Below are 19,172 nucleotides of genomic sequence, written 5' to 3'. Positions count from 1 at the left end.
GCTTCTAGTACCTAGATGATTCACTAAGACGAAACAAAGCCAAACTGCCTACAATACTTCTGAAAGCAGTCTCTAAAAATATAAACATGTCCTCTTCCTCAAATACAAGCAATGGGGACTTCCCTGGTGACCCAGTGGCTAAGACTCCAGGCTCCCAAAGCAGAGGGCTTGGGTTCAATTTCTGGTCAAGGAACTGGATCCCACATGCCACAGCTAAGAGTTTGCATGCTGCAGCTAAAGATCCCACACGTCACAACTAAGACCCAGCACAGCCACATAAATATATTTTTTTAAAATACATTTTAGATTAGAGTGAATTGGGAGGGTAGGTATATGATACTTTAGATGTTTTCTCACTGATCTTCATAATACCTTCAGAGTCACAAGGAAAACAGAGGCATAGCCAATTCAATATGGAATGTGTTACTGAAAAAACCAGCTCAAATGCCAGAGGCCAGAATCTAGGGCTTTTTAAGAGAACATGTGCCCTTTCATCTTTTCAACTGCACTGAAATGGGCTTGTTGTGCCCTAAATAAGGGAATGCACTGAAAAGTCATAGATGTGCTATCTAGAATACTCACAGCATTTTCTCCAAGAGCTGATTTTAGGCTTATCCTCACTTTGATGCTTTGGTCAGAATCTGATTAAAGAGAAATAACAGACTGTTGTTACAGACAGCAGATTGACCACGTGTGTTTATTTCCTTCCTTTCCCAAGATCCCACTAAAGTGATAGTAAAGGAATTTTTTAAAGGTATAAACACTCCTTTGGAAAATGAGAAGTTATGGAGGAGTGGTAAATGCTTTCCCAAGGGTCAGGAAGTCATGGTGTAATGTGTACACACAAGCAGTAGAGACCCCCAGAGAATCCAGGAGAGGCCTGGGATTCAGGTACAGCAGGGGGTGGGAAGAAGATACTGGACTGAAAACAAGGAAAATGAAAATCTAGGTCTGGTTACAGCCACTTAGGGGAACAGCTGATGCTCCTACCCCATGAGTTCTTGCTTAGAAAGTCACCTGTAGGCCGTGCTGCAGCAAAACGGGAGGCAATTCCTGAAAGAAGATACGGCACCCAGGAAGGAGAGGATTCAACTCAGGACAGCAGCAAAGGGGTGACTTGGGATGAAAGCTGTGGTCCAGATGGAGACAGGAGGACTCCAAGAGGGAGTTCTTTAGGGAAAAATGAGACTGAAAAGAATAGATACGTTGGAACAGTTGGAGAAGAATATAGCATAGACAGCAAATTAGGCATGCAAAAACGTGAGGCAATAGAAACTTCAGGACAAACAAAAAGCTACATTTAAAAAGATATAAAATAGTACATTACTCGGTTCTGCAGGTATAATGATGCAAATGTTGGTAATTTCTTTACTAAAAATTACATTAAATTTCATTGGGAGAATGGGAAATGGAGGCAGAAGAGTAGGCAGAAGTGCATGTCTAAAACTGAGCAATGGGGAAATGACAATATAAACAAGCTGTTTAGAAATATGAATGTAACTGCCAGAAAGAAGAGGGGATTGCATTAAAATTGTTAAACGTATTTGCCTTTGAAGGGCAGGATTCACATACAGTGGGTTAAATATGGGGCTAGTAAAGCAGATTGAAAACAAGAAGGGGGGAGTTTTCACGTGTCGGGTACACAGTAGGTGCTCAACAAATGTGTTTCCTCCCAGAGAAAATGGCATCTGCCACCACAGTCCAGGGGGTAAGTAGAGGAAGAACACACTCAACTGTGTGAGTCCCATGAGACCAGGGCCAGAGGGGACTAGGGAAGCAGAAAAAGGCCGTTAGAAATGTGTCAACGCCATCTACTCACATGGAGTCCATTCCGTGCTCCATCCCACGAATGAATTCCTGTTCTGCTCTTTCAGCCAGGTAAACAAGGGCTCAAAGTAGTTGAGCAGGGGTTTTACATCCATAGTCTTTATGCCCACAATATTTTCCAATGCTAAGGTCCAGGGTTCTGATTTTCCAAGGCGCAGCATTTGGCTACATTAAAAAAAAAAAAAAAGCGGGGGAAGGTGGGTTCAGGGCCTTTGGATGGATTCCAGATGCATATATGTTTACATGTACAATCTATGGTTACTCCTCTTTGGTTTGACTAAGTTTGCTCCTGGCAAATAAGACAAGAAAGCATGGTAAAAGATGTATTCATCTTTCAATCTCCCTTCCCCAGAGAGCTCTATAGTTACGACATGGGGAGAGGAGGTGGCCTGTCTAGCCATCACAGGATCCAGGTTCCTGTGTGATCACAAAACAAACATTCAACTCATGGATGAAGACATTTTGAGTCCCCAAATTTTCTTTTTTGGATCAAAGAAATCAAATTCAAACCTAGGCATGGAAATGAGTAACATTAAATAGGATGAGAGGTTCAATGTTTTTGAAGCATCTCTTACAGCAGCCTCTGCCCAGCTTCAGTGGAATTTGAGATATCACATTTGAACAGGGCACCTTCATGTTTAGCTGTTTTACAAAGGGCTTCATGAAACTGGAATTGATAAATGGTCCTTGTGTAATACCTGTAAAAGAGATAAAAAAAAAAAAAGAGTTGTCCCGTGTGTAGTTTCTGTGGTAAAGTCATAGATTGGGACATATATTTAAATTTTGAGGCCCAAGCAACCAATGAAGTATCAGTTAAACCTCTTTTCACTCAAGAAAGACCCAAACACAAACCCTATAGACTCATCATACTTGCATTTATGTATCAGCTGATAAAAAGGCAGCATTATCTTGTTAAATGTGAGCTCACATTTGTATTGTGTTTTACCAATTTATAGCCTTTTCACATAACTGATGCCAATCAATCCTTTTGGCAAATCATCAATATTATTTCTACTTTATAAACAAAGAAACTGAGACTCAACAAATTCAAGATCTGGAGCTAATAGGTGAAGAACATAGATTTTGGGACTTCAAGTTAAAAATGCTCTATTCTGATCACCCTGAACTCCGCCAGTAACAAGGAGACAAACAAAAACATTTCTATTGCTCCCAAGGAGACTATAAATTCCCTGTTAGTGGAGAAAAGGATCTCATATAACTTTTGTTGAACTCAATACATCATGTTCAGTTACACAGAATTGAAACTGATCATCTATTTTGAGGTTCTAAGGGGGAGGGGAATGGAGATGGAGAAATTAAAGTTGTCACTCTGTCTACAAATTCTAGAAGTGAAACAGAAGAAAACTGTCACTTACCGGATGAATGAGTAATCTTCAGCCACGTGGAACAGACACGCGGGGTCACAGTATGTCTCATCATGGGGCAGAGGCTCCACCACTCCGACTATCTCTCGCCTTTGGAGGAAAAAGAAGGTATATTAGCTGTGGGTCGCTCATTGAGAGAAAGTATAGATGGTGCCATTGTGCAGTGCCATCAGTCAATGGCATTTCTATTGGAATTTGTGGTCAGGTGAAATTGAAACAGTGTAAAGAATTACAGAATAAATCCCATCACGTAATCATCTCTGTTTTTTGTTACTTCAGCCAGTCTATACCATTGAAAAATAGCTGTATCATCAAAACACCAATTTCATAAAATATATTATGTGACCAAAACCATACAGTGAAAGTCCTAAAAATTCCTCTCCTGCACCATATTTTATGGGCTCTTGGTAGGCAGAATTTTCTAAAATTGAAACCTCACTGATTCTTCTGATTGATCTGATTCTTCAAGGCCAGCTCAAATGCCCCCTTATCTGTAAGTCCTGCCCCTGACCCCAAGCACCTGCCACCACAGCAAGCCCTCCAGCTCCCTAGGCCTTCTCTAGCTCTGCCTCCTTTGCCATTTCTCTGTTTTTTAATTATTCACATACAGCTCCTTCTTGCTCTGGAGACTTGAGCACCTAGCGGACAAGGCTGTGTTCTGGTCATCTTTATAGTTCCAGGGCCAGCCACATTGCCCAATGCTAAGAAAAGACTTCATGTGGACTTATTACATGAATAGAGTACAATGAATCATTTTAAGGGCCTGATCCCATGTACCTTTGGAAATAAACTAAAAGGGGTAAAAAATTTAATCAGGATAAAAAGGTACAGAAACCATGTATTTGGCATTGTTTGAATACATTTGTCCTTTCTGATTGTGGGATCATGATAGACATAATTTTGGTAATACTTAAATGCTAGAGACAGTTATTAGAGATGCTGTTTCCTTCCTCCCAAGGAGGATTTATGTCAACAGAAAGAACCTTAGCAGAATAGTGGCACTGACTTCAACTTATGGATGTGGGGCTAAATGTTATAATTGTAGATCTTCACTCTAAAAAGGAAAAACAAAGAAAAATCATTAACAGGAGTCTGACTAATATGGTGGGGATGTCGCTTTTCTTCCTTCCATCTTCTTCAGGAGTACTTTCATCATTATTTCATACATGTCTGAGCCAGGCCCTGTGCAAAGCACTTGGGATATAGTGATGAATGACGTAGCACTGAAATTATTGAAAGGCATCACCATCTGTTGCCCAAATATGGCAGGCTTTCACTTGCTTGGAATTCTCTCCCTTCCCTTCCACGTACACCTGGTTAACTCGCACATTGTTCTCAAACCTCAGCTTGGATGCCTCTCCTCATCTGACTTACTGGCCAGGGCTTTGGATCCCCCCTTGGATGCTCATGGATCCCCACACCCTCCATCACAATTCAACACACTGCAGTGGTTTCATTTTCTACATCCCTCCATAAACTAAAAGCTCTTGGAAGTCAAAGAGAACATCAAAATCGATCAGCCTCAGATCCCTGGTACAAACGATCAGTCTTGGATCCCTGGTGCTGTACCTACAATATGGGATTATTAATTTTTGTTTCAAAGAATGGACAAAATAAAAAATGAAAATGAACACATTGATTACTTCCTAAATAATATCAGAGTTTAATGGGTGCCTCAACATGCAAGAAGATAGAGCATGAGAAATTTTGTCACTTGACCCTGCTTCTGAGGGGGTGGGCAAAGCCAAGGAAATGTTATCTGAGAAGAAGGCACCCAAATGGAGACTTAATAAAAAGCAAGTAGTTAATGTGAATGTGTATGTGTCTATACAGGCCAATTAGATGCTTTTAAATAAACAGCAAATTCATGAGAAAACATTTTACTGATTGCGTGCATATTCACTGACTTACTTCATCTCCCACCACTTTTCCATCCACTGCTGTTTGGGAATTTCACCCTTAAAGACCATCCACCTCCACTTTTCTAACATGTAAGTAAATGGTAGAGTTCCAACAATTGTAAGTGCTTGCTTGAGCAGGAAGTTTATTTCTGTTTCTGAAAGGAAAATGGGAAAGGATAAATATTAAGATAAGGATGACAGTAGACATTTTGTGTTCAATAATTTCCTAATCTCAAGATATTATTCCTCAAGATATACTTACTATAAGCATGATCACATGAGAAATATTGACAGTGGACATAATAATATGTATTTATTCATTTTCTCAGCTGAGGGATTTGAAGTAGGGTGAAGCCTTGGATAGAATAGGTTAAATAAATCCACAAGTAACCCTGTTTTTTGCATTAGTTTCAGTACTACCTTTCTTAACTACCTTTTGTCAGAGCTAAGCAGGGCTATTTCACCTGCTTTCCTAGTCATACTGTTTATTCTTGTAAGCTCCATGAAGGCAGTGACTGTCAATGTCTCATTCAAGACTATATGCCTAAACTGGTATCTGCTACATGAGGCCCTGTGTGAGTCTTTGCTAAACAAATGGATATTAAACAGATGTGGCGAAAAGCTAGTAAACCAGGGAGGAAAAAAAAAAGAAAAAACAGCCTCCCTCCTCTAATTATCCAGTGGATAATCAGAAGTATCATGAACTTTAAATTTACTGATATCTTCCTTCAGTTCAGTTCAGTTGAGTCGCTCAGTTGTGTCCAACTCTGCGACACCATGGACCGCAGCATGCCAGGCCTCCCTGTCCATCACCAATTCCCAGAGTTCACCCAAACCCATGTCCATTGAGTCGGTGATGCCATCCAACCATCGCATCCTCTGTTGGCCCCTTCTCCTTCTGCCCTCAATCTTTCCCAGAATCAGGGTCTTTTCAAATGAGTCAGCGCTTTGCATCAGGTGGCCAAAGTATTGGAGTTTCAGCTTCAACATCAGTCCTTCCAATGAACACTCAGGACCGATCTCCTTTAGGATGGACTGGTTGGATCTCCTTGCAGTCCAAGGGACTCTCAAGAGTCTTCTCCAACACCACAGTTCAAAAGCATCAATTCTTCGGCGCTCAATTTCTTTACAATCCAACTCTCACATCCATATGTGACTACTGGAAAAACCATAGCCTTGACTAGATGGACCTTTGTTGGCAAAGTAATGTCTCTGCTTTTTAATATGCTATCTAGGTTGGTCATAACTTTCCTTCCAAGGAGTAAGCATCTTTTAATTTCATGGCTGCAGTCACCATCTGCAGTGATTTTGGAGCCCCCCAAAATAAAGTCTGACACTGTTTCCACTGTTTCCCATTCTATTTCCCATGAAGTGAAGGGACCAGATGCCATGATCTTCGTTTTCTGAATGTTGAGCTTTAAGCCAACTTTTTCACTCTCCTCTTTCACTTTCATCAAGAGGCTCTTTAGTTCTTTTTCACTTTCTGCCATAAGGGTGGTGTCATCTGCATATCTGAGGTTATTGATATTTCTCCTGGCAATCTTGATTCCAGCTTGTGCTTCATCCAGCCCAGTGTTTCTCATGATGTACCCTGCATATAAGTTAAATAAGCAGGGTGACAGTATATAGCCTTGACGTACTCCTTTTCCTATTTGGAACCAGGCTGTTGTTCCATGTCTAGTTCTAACTGTTGCTTCCTGACCTACATATAGGTTTCTCAAGAGGCAGGTCAGGTGGTCTGGTATTCCCATCTCTTTCAGAATTTTCCAGTTTATTGTAATCTACACAGTCAAAGGCTTTGGCATAGTCAATAAAGCAGAAATAGATGTTTTTCTGGAATTCTCTTGCTTTTTCCATGATCCAGTGGATGTTGGCAATTTGATCTCTGGTTCCTCTGCCTTTTCTAAAACCAGCTTGAACATCTGGAAGTTCACGGTTCACATATTGCTGAAGCCTGGCTTGGAGAATTTTGAGCATTACTTTACTAATGTGTGAGATGAGTGCAATTGTCCGGTAGTTTGAGCATTCTTTGGCATTGCCTTTCTTTGGGATTGGAATGAAAACTGACCTTTTCCAGTCCTGTGGCCACTGCTGAGTTTTCCAAATTTGCTGACATATTGAGTGCAGCACTTTCACAGCATCATCTTTCAGGATTTGAAATAGCTCCACTGGAATTCCATCACCTCCATTAGCTTTGTTCATAGTGATACTTCTTAAGGCCACTTGACTTCACATTCCAGGATGTCTGGCTGTAGATTAGTGATCACACCATCGTGATTACCTGGGTTGTGAAGATCTTTTATTTGTACAGTTCTGTGTATTCTTGCCACCTTTTCTTAATATCTTCTGCTTCTGTTAGGTCCATACCATTTCTGTCCTTTATCGAGCCCTTCTTTGCATGAAATGTTCCCTTGGTATCTCTAATTCTCTTGAAGAGATCTCTAGTCTTTCCCATTCTATTATTTTCCTCTATTTCTTTGCACTGATCACTGAGGAAGGCTTTCTTATCTCTCTTTGCTATTCTTTGGAACTCTGCAGTCAGATGCTTATATCTTTCCTTTTCTCCTTTGCTTTTCACTTCTCTTCTTTTCAGAGCTATTTGTAAGGTTTCCTCAGGCCTTACAAATATCTTTCTTACCAGAGTTTAAAATGCTTTAACAAATTATATTATTTCATTTATCCTTTATTAGTGGTATAAATGGAGAAGGAAATGGCAACCCACTCCAGTATTCTTGCCTAGAGGATCCCGTGGACAGAGGAGCCTGGTGGGCTGCTGTCCATGGGGTCGCACAGAGTAGGACACGACTGAAGCAACTTTGCAGCAGCAGCAGCAGCAGTGGTGTAAAGGGCAGTGGAGCTCATATCTGTTGTATAAATGCAGCTTACTGGAATGTAACCGGGGGGTATTATCACTGTATCTCTCTAGTGTCTTTAAAAATGATTTACACGTAAAAAGTGCTCAGTAAACACTTTTGGAAGAAGAAAGGAAGAGAGGGAGAAAGAAAGAGGAAAAGAAGGGATGAAAGACTTTATTTTGTCAAATATAATTCACAGATCAGGAGCAGAGCCAAGGAAAGAAGCAGGAGTTTTTCAAACCAGTGATTCAATCATCTTTGCCTGCTGTCAAGGAATATTAAAAAATGATAAAACACTTTTCTGTGGATTGATTTGAGAATGATCATTTAAAATTAGGCAACAGGTGTGGTTACTGTGAAACCCCTTTCCTTTGTTGCTCACTTCTGGGAGGATACTGCTACTTGTCTATTACCCACTGGGTCTGTGCTTACACTTTTTCAGACATGATGATGGCTTTACAGTGACCAGGCACTTGTGAGATCATCAAGGTCTGGAGTCAGAAGTCAAGGCAAAGTGAACTGTCCACACAAAGGTGGAGCTTATGACCTTGACCTCATTGACTAAATAGAGCTGATGTTTATGTCCCAAATGGCTAAAATGAGGGGTGAGAAAAACATGGGAAAGAAGAACATATTTAGTTCTAAGTGTCCTTTTACAGGGCTTCCCTGGTGGCTCAGACGGTAAAGCGTCTGCCTGCAATGCAGCAGACCTGGGTTCGATTCCTGGGTCAGGAAGATCCCCTGGAGAAGGAAATGGCAATCCACTCCAGCATTCTTGCCTGGAAAATCCCATGGACGGAGGAGCCTGATAGGCTACAGTCCATGGGGTCGCAAAGAGTCAGACATGACTGAACGAAGAATCCTCACAGAAAAAAAATCTGGATCTCGTGAATATTTGTTGGGTTCCATCAAGTCTAGGCCATCCAAAGAGAAAAAGGGTGCCTCGAATGATGGCCTGGATCTGAGGGGATGTTATGGGGCAAATTCATGCTTCAGCTAGATGAAAAAAAATGTTTCAGTCTCTTCCAGTCTTCGTATTCTACCACCTGCTCCCTAAGAACTCCCATAATATTCCCATAATATTATGGAAAAAGTTGTATATTAGGTCTTTGGTTCTGGTTCTGCCATGCTGCTTTTTGGCCTTGGGCTAGTTATTTTCCCTCTCATGCCTTCAGCTTGCTTCCTCTACAAAGTGATTTTTAGAATCTTTTCCAGCTCCACCATTGAGGTTTTTATCTAGAACTGGGGGAATTCAATCTGAACTCTGACACTAATTAGCTAGGTGACCTTGGATAAGCCATTTCAGTTCTGTGGGTCTGTTTTAACGTCTTTTTAAAAATCTTCTGGGTTTCCCTGGTGGCTGAGTGATTAAAAATCCCCCTGCCAATGCAGAGGACACAGGTTCAGTCCCTGGGTGGGGAAGATCCTCTGGAGAAGAAAACAGCACCCCACTCCAGTATTCTTGCCTAGAAAATTCCATGGACAGAGGAGACTGGTGGGCCACAGTCCATGGGGTCACAAAGAGTCAGACATGACTAAGCGACTAAACAACAACAACAACAAGTAAAATAAAATAAAAGTTTTCTGCTAGATGATTCTTAGAGTCCCAAGATCATTCACTTAGTTACCTCTTCTCAAAGACACAAAAACGAAAGTGGGCATGTTATGTTATATACTGTTTTTTTTTTAACCAGAAGCAATTCCCAGTTACCCATAATTACATTATATTTTATATGGCAAAAATTAAATATATCCTATGCATGACAATAAATACCTTTGCCCATGTCATAATAAAGAATACCCAAAAGAAGCCATGAGAAAAATGTTCATACCATTGTCTTCATAAAAATCAGGTGCCAGAAGACCAAGCGCTTTCAAATAGTGAGGTGTAGCTGCAGACAGTGACATGATCTCCCCAACAGCTTCATGGAAACCTTCATTAGCTCCATTTCTGAGCAGGTAGGGCTGTGTAGCATACGCCATGTCATACTGGATGTGGCCCATCTCGTGATGGGCTGTCAGGAAATCATCCATTGTGACCTTCGTGCACATCTTGATCCTGAACAAAAATGGGCAAGATTAACATGAACCTCACTGAATTTCATTTATTCATCATAATAGTTATATGGGATTTCTATAGCATGGATCACATTTCCAAGATTTATTGACCAATGAATCTTGAGGACCTACCTTACATGTTCTAGAAACTGTTCTAGGTATTCAATATAAAGTGATGGGCAGGGCTGAATCCTGTCCTCCTACTCACAGACTAATAGAAAGGAAGACAGAGTCTTCTACTACAAAAACTGAGGCAAGTGCTCTACAAGTGATCAGCAGACATGGCCTTGTCCATAATGATGAGTAAATGCAGGCCTAGTCTTCTAGAAGCACCAGGAATGGCATGACTCAAGATGCAATGAGCAATCTGGACCTTGATTAAAGCACAGTAGTTAGCCAGGTAGATGGCAGGAAGGGTCAAGAGACTGACCTTCATAGAAGTGCTCAATGAGGATGGCTTGAGAAAAGAATGGGAACACAGCCAGCAGTTTGGGACAGCTAGGACAGAGAAGCAGCTAAAAAAAAAAAAAAAAAAAAAGGAGGGGGGAGGGACTAGAAATTGACATTTGGGAATCATTAGCATGTAAGTAGGGGAGTGGATGTGATGGCCCATGGAGCTAGTGTAGGATGGCAAGGAAAGAGGGCCAAGGACAAGCCCCAGGAAGTCCCAGGATGTACACGGTGGAGAGAGGAAAAGGGGACAGAGAGAGAAGTCAAAGAAGTCCGGAAGGGAGGACAATGCAGACACTAGTGAAAAAAAACACGTCAAAGACAACCAACCAACACTGTCTCATGCTGCTGTGGCCCAAAGACTGCATTTGGCAATTAGATACCAGTCCTTTTCAACTTGGCAAGAGCAGTTTCAGGTAGGTGAGTGGAGGGGTCATATTCCAGTAGGTGCTGTCATTTTCTCACCACTCTGAGCACACCATCCCCCCGATAAATACCTTTTAAGGACTCCCACTGCTCAGGAACAAACTCAATCTCTTTTATACACCCAATATGACCTCTTTTCCTAATTTTGGTTTTTCTCTATTCTCTTGACACAATTATAAGAATAGGTACTTACTTAATGTCTACTGTGTGTAAGAGCCTGTGCTAGGAAGCTTATATACACTTCCTCATTTTTCAACCTTACCCTAGTACTGGAGTCAGTAAGCTCTGGCCTGCAGCTGGCCACTTGTTGAGATAAATTAGACTTGACTGTGACATGGCCCCAACCACTTGCTTCCGTACTGTCTCTGGCTGCTTGCATGCCACAGGGCAGAGACGAGCAATTTCAACAGAGACCTGCGAAGCCTAAAGAAACGATTTAAGTACTCTCTGTATTTCTCCTATGATACATACCAGATTTTCCATCCACCTGTCCTAGTTCACTCAGAAGAAAGAAACAGGGAGGGGGGATTAATGTCTGATTCATATATTTTATCTCCCATAAATCTTTGCACCAAGCCTTTCCTAATGGGGGCACCACCATACTTATGACCATGAAACTCTAATGAATGCATATTGTTTCAGACAAGGTAAACTGTCTAAAGGTGCAGTTGAGGGCCTGATGACAATCCCCTTTTCCTCAGAAACTCAGGTGTGGTCTCCTGGACTCCCAGCCTCTACTCAAGGAAAATTCACTCCTCTCTTCAGTGCTCAGAGAATCAGACAAGGAATCCAAATTCATCCTCATCCCTCCATTGTCTCCTGTTGGAATTCTGGCAGTGTGAACGTCAGTCTCACTACCTGAAGTCACCCTTCCCCAAGTCCCACGCTGTGGGGTGGCAGACCACCTTCCGGCCATCGCCTGGCTCAGTCAGCATGGAGTTGTTCCAGAATCCTTGAGTCATGTAAGGAAGGCCGATAGACACGAAGAACTTCTCAGCCTCCTTGAATATCCTTTCTGCATCCCAGGACTGGGGAAAAAAAAGAACAGCATTTAATTGTAGCATTAAAATCACAGCATTCTTTTTGTTGGGTATGTACAAAGGCATAGCCTTTCTGAAAGGCAATTTGGCAACATGTACAGACAGCTTTCACAGTGTTTATACTCTTTGTCTCAGTAATCCAGTCTCTAGGGAACTAACCTAGGAAATTTTCAGAAATTAGGTCAAAGAATTACATTTTAAATGATTTTTATTACTGTTTTTCAGCTAAAATATATTTGACAAATTGTGAAGTGTTACAAAATGATTTTTAATAGAGGGAAAAGTGGAAAAAGCCTCCAGAATGGCTAAGTAAATAACAATGCCTTTGTGGAATAGAAAACCTAAATAAATTGGATTTATAAAGACTTTGTATTGATTTTTAAAAATAATAATGAGAAGATAAAATATGTAAAACACTTATATAGTATAATTTTAATGAAGAAGTACATTAAAATGTCAGGAGTAGACTGCGATTATATATGAATTTTTTTGCCTTAATGCTCCAGGTATAAAGACAAGTAGTAATGACCTTCTCTTTGCTAAAAACTATTCAATTCCAGACAACAACCCTTGATTGAGTTCGTTCAGTGAACAAGGCCCTAGTATTAGGCTGGGGATTATTAGTGTCTGTGTCAGAGGAAGACACAAACAATAAAGCAAACATGAAGTCACCTGCTTTCGAAGTCAAAAAGGCCCACAAGAGACCCAGCAGCCAATGGGTAGCTGGGCCTTGGCTTCATAGTCTGTATAGGAACCTAAACTTTCAGAATATTCTGGAACTGCAGAAGGGCAGCAGAAGGTGTCTGCTATTCAGCAAATCTTTCTAGGAACCAGTGTCCCTGGAGCTGACCAAGACTTCTTTGGAGATAAGGCCCATACATCAGTCCAAGTAAATTTGTATAATTGGTAGATAGTTACTGAATCACTTTTTAGTGACACAGAAAACTTCCTCTGATCTTAAAAACCAGTCAAGTTAATTTCTTCTCTCATGTCTGCCTTGAAAATATGAAACTGGGTATAAGAGACACTATGGATTGTTGTTTCACCTTTAAAGGCTTAACGTCAGACAATATTGCTATTGGCGACTATGGCATTCTTAAGGGAAATGAACGTACACCAAGAGAGTGTAGACTGGCAAGCACAGTTAATATCTGTTGAATGAAGAACGAATGGGTAGCAAACCAGACTGCGAATTCTGTGTTCCAACCTTAATTGCCACTGACTGGTTGTCTTTGTGACTTTGGGTGAATCATTTACCCAAGCCTCAGTTTCCTCACCTACGACATGGAACTATCACAATACCTGTCCTGATAGTCCCACAGATTTGTTGTAAACATAACATTAGGAGAGACGGTGGGTGTGAAAACACCACAAACAGGCTATGGAGGTACATAAAAATGAGCCCCTGCTGCTACTCAATTGCAAAATGGGGCTAGAACAGCTGCAGGAGTTTGGGGGCTCTTGAAGCTTCATGTTTTCATTCTGCTGTGGACTTATCTCAGGAATATGTTATGCAAGTGAAGGTGTTCATTGCGTAGTTGCTTACAGATTTAAAACTGTTCACAAGCAATGCATAAATACTAACGTAAATCACAGTGCAACGATTCGGAAAAATTTTACACAGCTAATAGATGTATGATTATAGATTCTACCCAGAATTGTAGAGTATTCGCTCAATAAAGAAAAACACATAATTACAGCTATAATATGCTTTCATCAATGGAAGGGAACACAGAGAATTAAAACAATTATTCCAAGATGGTAACAAAAAGTTTATTTGCAAACCATGGCAGACTCTTATGGTATCTTTAACAATAATGATTTTTAATATGTAAAAATCTCCTAAAGATATCCTTTTTTCCCCTATTCATAGAGGTTACTGACTACATAGCAATGACTAACTTTAGAAAGAATTATAAGTTCACAATTTCACATCTTATCGCTTAATGGAAAACCAGGTCATCTCCACTTTTAGTTACTCTCAGCAAGATCAATGCCATACTTATTCTAGGTACCAGATGTCACTGTCATTGTAAACTACTTTTCTATGAAAGGATACCTACACAAGAAATAAATTTAAAATTGCTTGAAAATTTTCTCATTTACATGACTTTCTAACATAAGAAGAGAAAGGTAGCATAAAAAGGAATGAGGTTGAGGATTTAGTTTTCAAGGTGTCTTCTCCCTACCTGATTCTTCATTTTTTCAGTAACATCTATGCTTGGTTTGTGTTCAAAGGGGACTGTCAAAGAGTACAGATTTGTCCAAAATCTCCCCCACATATCACCTATTAAAAAAAAAGATTTGTTAATATGTGATAAAGACAGTAGAAGTATAGACATGATTTTACATAGCACATGAGGTAGGACTGGTAAACAGGCCATAGAGTATTCTAGATTTAATTCATTGGGTTGGCCAAAAAGTGATGTTACAGAAAAACATGAATGAACTTTTTGGCCAACTCAATAGTTTCTGTGCTTCCTTTCACTACCTCTTTTCCTCTTCTCTTATTTTATATTTTCAACATTCTCTTCTTTTACTGTCTCCTCTAAAAGGTTAAAATGGCAAGAGTGATGTGGTGAGGCAAACCTTGTTAGGGAATCATCCCTGTTTCTTTCATTTTAAATCACAATTCAAAGGCACAATGTATTAAATATATAGAACATCATAGTTACTATAGATTAGAAATATTTTTATATAGTCCCTCATCCATGGGACAAAATACTACAAATTAAACTGTTGGTAATCTATGATATTGAATTTAAGAGAGAGTATATAGACAGATTTGCTGTTGCTAAGGGGAAGAGAGAGTGGGGGAAGGATGGATTAGGAGTTTGGGGTTAACAGATGCAAGCTTTTATATATAGAATGAATAAACAACAAGGTCCTACTGTATAGCATGGGAAAGTATATTCAAGATCCTGTAATAAACTATAATGGAAAAGAAAAGTGAGAGCATATAGGATGATCATTCAGGAAACTCTGCTAGTAACTAGCAACTAAGTTCCACTTTTATTACTATACTATAGTAATCTACTTAACTGGGTGACTTTTCAAACATCTCAAACAAATGTTAAACTGGATTCCAAGGCCAGAAACCCTAAAAGAGAAAATGGGTCTGGAAAAAAAAATCAATGTAACAGCAGGACCAGAATTGTGGCACCAAAGGAATGGAGCAAAATAACTACCTTAAGAATATGCCAACAAATTCATGTTTTAAAAGATAAAATCCAGTAGAGATAGACGCAAACTCCTATGCTTCAACTGTCAAGAAATAGCTATTATAGAAATATGTGATATATGACATCAGGTTGAAACACAGCTCACATGTAAAAGACCAAAAGGGGTCCAACAAACAGTATGACGTGGCTTCCAAAATGCAAATATCACCTTAAGGTAAATGAATAGAATTACAGTGTCTAGAACAAAGGAAGTCACAGCACCATCTTTATTCTATGTTGGTCAAACCTCAGCTGGAGTAACTGCTCAGTTCTAAGCATGATATTCGAAGAGGGACATCAATAAAGTTTTATTTTATTTATTTGCTTGTCCAAATGAGAACAAGTAGAAAAGTGAGATTTTTTTAAGAATGGTTGAAAGTCTGTGTAGGATATTTAACATACAAGAAGAAAATAGTGTATACATGATGACAATAATAATAGTAAAATATACTGAGTACATACTCTTGTGTCAGGAACTATGCTGTACCTTGACAGTGGTTGTTTACAAATCTCTAGAAGGCCATCTTGTGGAAGAAAAGTGGACATACTCTGGGTAACCTCAGAGCACAGAATTAGGCAGAATGAATGGGAGGCATGAGAGGGGTGTTGGTTCACCTCCACATAACGTAGGACTTTCTTGTAATTGGTACAGTGTAGTGATAGATGAGTCTATTTTGGAAGGAAGCAAGAGCCATTTCATGCCAGACAGGTTTAAGCAGAAAATGAATTACCAAAGAATGGTTGCCAAAGACACTGTAGAGAGTATTTATATATTGCTTTAGAGGAAAAAGTCTCCACTGCTCCTTTGTCCAGATTCCCTCATGCTAAGAAAGAGGCTTGCCTATAGAGAATCAGCTACTAGCAACTTAGCTTGCCTGTAGTAGGCCTGCTGTGTATGCAGGACATAAACTTCCCAAACACAGATATTTTCTTTGGCCTAGGCTTTGAGGGTAAGGGAGAGGGGAGGGAGGGTGATCACTCTCTGGGAAGAAATAAAGGAGTTCAGTAAAGGGCCCCAGGTCTTGCCTGGTCTACCAAAGCTCTACAGCAGGATCCTGAGTGCTCTGAAGACTGTTTCTCCTCTTAAGCTAGGCAGCTTTCTTCATGAGGAGGATTTCATTGATTACCCATATGATTCCAAACCAAGTACTTTGCAACAAAAGATACTGTTGCAGTTGAACAGTCAACTTAGGAAGCTTTCACTTAGGCTATACCTTAATTCTAGATAGCTTTTCTCTCACCCTTGACCACTCCCAACCAACTAAGCTTCTTTCGTCTGACAACATGATGCTAAAATCTCACCTCAAGGGTCAGCCAATCAAGCTGAATAACACAATTTAATTTCAGACCTCTCTGGTGGTCCAGTGGTTAAAAACCCACCCTCCAATGGAGGGGACACAGATTTGATGCCTGGTCCAGGAAGATTCCACATGCCATAGGGCAACCGAGCCTGTGTGCCCCAACTACTGAGCCCACGCTCCAGAGCTCATGAGCTTTAGTTACTGAAGCCCACGTGCCTAGAGCCCATGCTGCGTAACAAGAGAAGCCCACGCAGCACAACTAGAGAAAGCCCGCATGCAGCAAGGGAGACCCAGAAGAGCCGAAACCTTAAGAAGTAACAATAAACCTGAGGATCTTAAAAACAAAACAAAAACCTTTTTTCACCATTTTCACTCTCATTCTCTGGTGATCCTTAAATAACCCCTTTACCTATGGATTGAGGCCAAACAAAACAACTCTCTGCGTATGAAGTAATGCAATAGAGGACAACTTAAAATGACTTTTCTGGTGAAAGTGCTTTCAAAATATGATTTCTATAATGTTACTAACTTCATTCACAGAATGTTTCAAAAGTTGGGCTTCACTCCAAAATAACAACCTTACTGGTGGAAACAGCAAAGAGCAAAGTAGATAAGGAATTCCTCGAGTTTCTTACCAAGCAAATGTGCAGGGAGGCATCCAGTAGGGCTGATATAGGAAGGGTAGGTATTCATCAACTTTGCCCTCACATAAGCGTGAAGTTGTTCATATAATGGTTTAATCTGAAAAGCCCAGGAAGACAGTTTTAAGACCAAGAAGAGCCTATTCCAATTTCCAATTCCCAACACTAAAAATAGGGGCTTCTTTAGACAGTAGAATTACCCTAAATTTTAATTTCTTCTCCTCTGAAATATTCTGAAGAGTTTGAAAGCATTCCTTCTTACCAGATATAGATGATGACTAGTTCCACCGCGTAAAATAAAGCAGTGAACACATCTGGAGGTATACAAACACCACATGGAAGGTGTGCGTGCTAAGTTCCTTCAATCGTGTCTGACTCTGTGACCCCATGGACTGTAGCCCGCCAGGCTCCTCTGTCCATGGGATTCTCTGGGCAAGAATACTGGAGTGGGTTGCCATGCCCTCCTCTGGGGGATCTTCCTGACTCAGAGATCAAACCCATATCTCTTATGTCTCCTGCATTGGCAGGCAGGTTTTTTTACCATTTGCACCACTTTGGAAGCCCCAGTTGGAAGGCAGATGCAAAAAATATATATATTCATTTTAAGATGCTACCTACTTCCTTCATTTTTAAATTGAAGTATCATTTATATATCATAAAATTTACCCATTTTAAAGTATACAGTTTTGTGAGTTTTAATAAAAGTATACTTTTGGACAACCATCACTACTGCCCAGTTTCAGAACATTTCCAATATTCCCAAAAGTTTTCTTGTACCCATCTGCAGTCAACTCCATTCCCACCTCCAGCCCCAGGTGATCACTGATTTCTTTCTCTATAGTTTGGCTGATTATACACATTTAATATAAATGAGATCATACAATATGTGAACTTCTGTGTCTCGTTACCTCTGCAAAGGTACGTTCCACATCTTTCATCAACTGGTCACGGCTGTAGTCATAGTCCCCTGCCCCAGTCACCTCATAATCCCCTCTCCAATAGTCCCCGTAGTCCTCATAATCTGTTTCAAAAAGAAGAAAATGAGAACATCTGGAAAGAAAGAGATAAAGCACAGTATACATAGACTAGCCTTCCTGGGAGGTTAAAAAAATCCGAAGACCTGTCACATTTTTATCGGCCTTCGACTCAAAGGGATACAAATGAATAACACTAGCTAATGTGCCTGAAATTTAATTCATTATCTCATCTAATGAGCACAAAAACTCTACAAGATGGTCAGTATTACAATCCCCATGGTGCTGGGTAAGAGCTGGCTCTTGGCTGATTAAAGGATTCGTCCAAGGTCACACAACTGGTGAGGGTGAGAAGCGGACTCCTAGTCTCCTAATCCCAGGTCTCTACTCTCTCCATAGGTCAGTTAGCATCTTTAGCTTTAAAACATGTGATTGGGTCTTTAAATTCTCATTTTGTTTAGGGCCTTATATTTTCAACTGCAACCCAACCCCTCTTGGACACAGCCACAGTGGGCCTATCTCTGTGCTTCATGCAGTGTCTCGTTATCAGGAAACATGAGCTTGGGTCAGGATAACAGCTAATAAACTTTGTAAATGTATTTTCGGCATTTTAATGTTTACATGCTCATTGGCAATGAATGATCAGGAAGATAAGGAGAGAAGTAAATATTTGGATGGAAGGATGTGGCGATGGGTTCCAGTCTCCAGTTTGCCTCTGGCCTGAGAATATGAATTTAAGCGGCAGTACAGCACAGAAGGACAGATGAAAACTGTTTTCCCTTCCTCAACCCCAGGAGGCAGTAAATGACCAAAACAGAAATTTCCTCACAATGCCATGGCTTGAGCTCATTATTCAGGCAGGAGGATAACTTGAGAGATATGGAAATTCCTCCCCATGTTAAGATTTTGATGACCACAGTTTCCAGTCTAAAGTACTCTGATTTGTTTCTTTCTGGGACACCACTCTGAGGTAATCACACAAATGACCTTTGAGAATGAACTGTGGCCACATGGGAGTTTAAAGGAGACGGTATCTCTGTCTCTCATCCTTTCTGGTAAATAGAATCTGTCCATCTGCAGACTACGTTAGGAG

At 40.4% G+C, this 19,172-nt stretch overlaps 1 protein-coding gene across 3 annotated transcripts in view; it reads right to left on the bottom strand.

The window, feature by feature from the left end:
* Window positions 1-19,172, bottom strand: part of ACE2 (angiotensin I converting enzyme 2) — a 47,025-nt gene that overhangs the window by 11,405 nt on the left and 16,448 nt on the right. For all 3 annotated transcript variants that reach the window (XM_005701072.3, XM_018043614.1, NM_001290107.1), the window contains 10 exon segments: window positions 18,014-18,126; window positions 17,100-17,205; window positions 14,132-14,229; window positions 11,761-11,930; window positions 9,801-10,027; window positions 5,124-5,268; window positions 3,204-3,302; window positions 2,403-2,525; window positions 1,820-1,992; window positions 583-641 (listed from right to left, as the gene is read on the bottom strand). In XM_005701072.3, the coding sequence (XP_005701129.2) occupies window positions 583-641; window positions 1,820-1,992; window positions 2,403-2,525; window positions 3,204-3,302; window positions 5,124-5,268; window positions 9,801-10,027; window positions 11,761-11,930; window positions 14,132-14,229; window positions 17,100-17,205; window positions 18,014-18,126 (1,313 nt within the window).

This window comes from Capra hircus (assembly GCF_001704415.2).
Source record: "Capra hircus breed San Clemente chromosome X unlocalized genomic scaffold, ASM170441v1, whole genome shotgun sequence".
Taxonomy (NCBI): domain Eukaryota; kingdom Metazoa; phylum Chordata; class Mammalia; order Artiodactyla; family Bovidae; genus Capra; species Capra hircus.
This window is presented reverse-complemented; position numbering and strand designations above follow the sequence as displayed.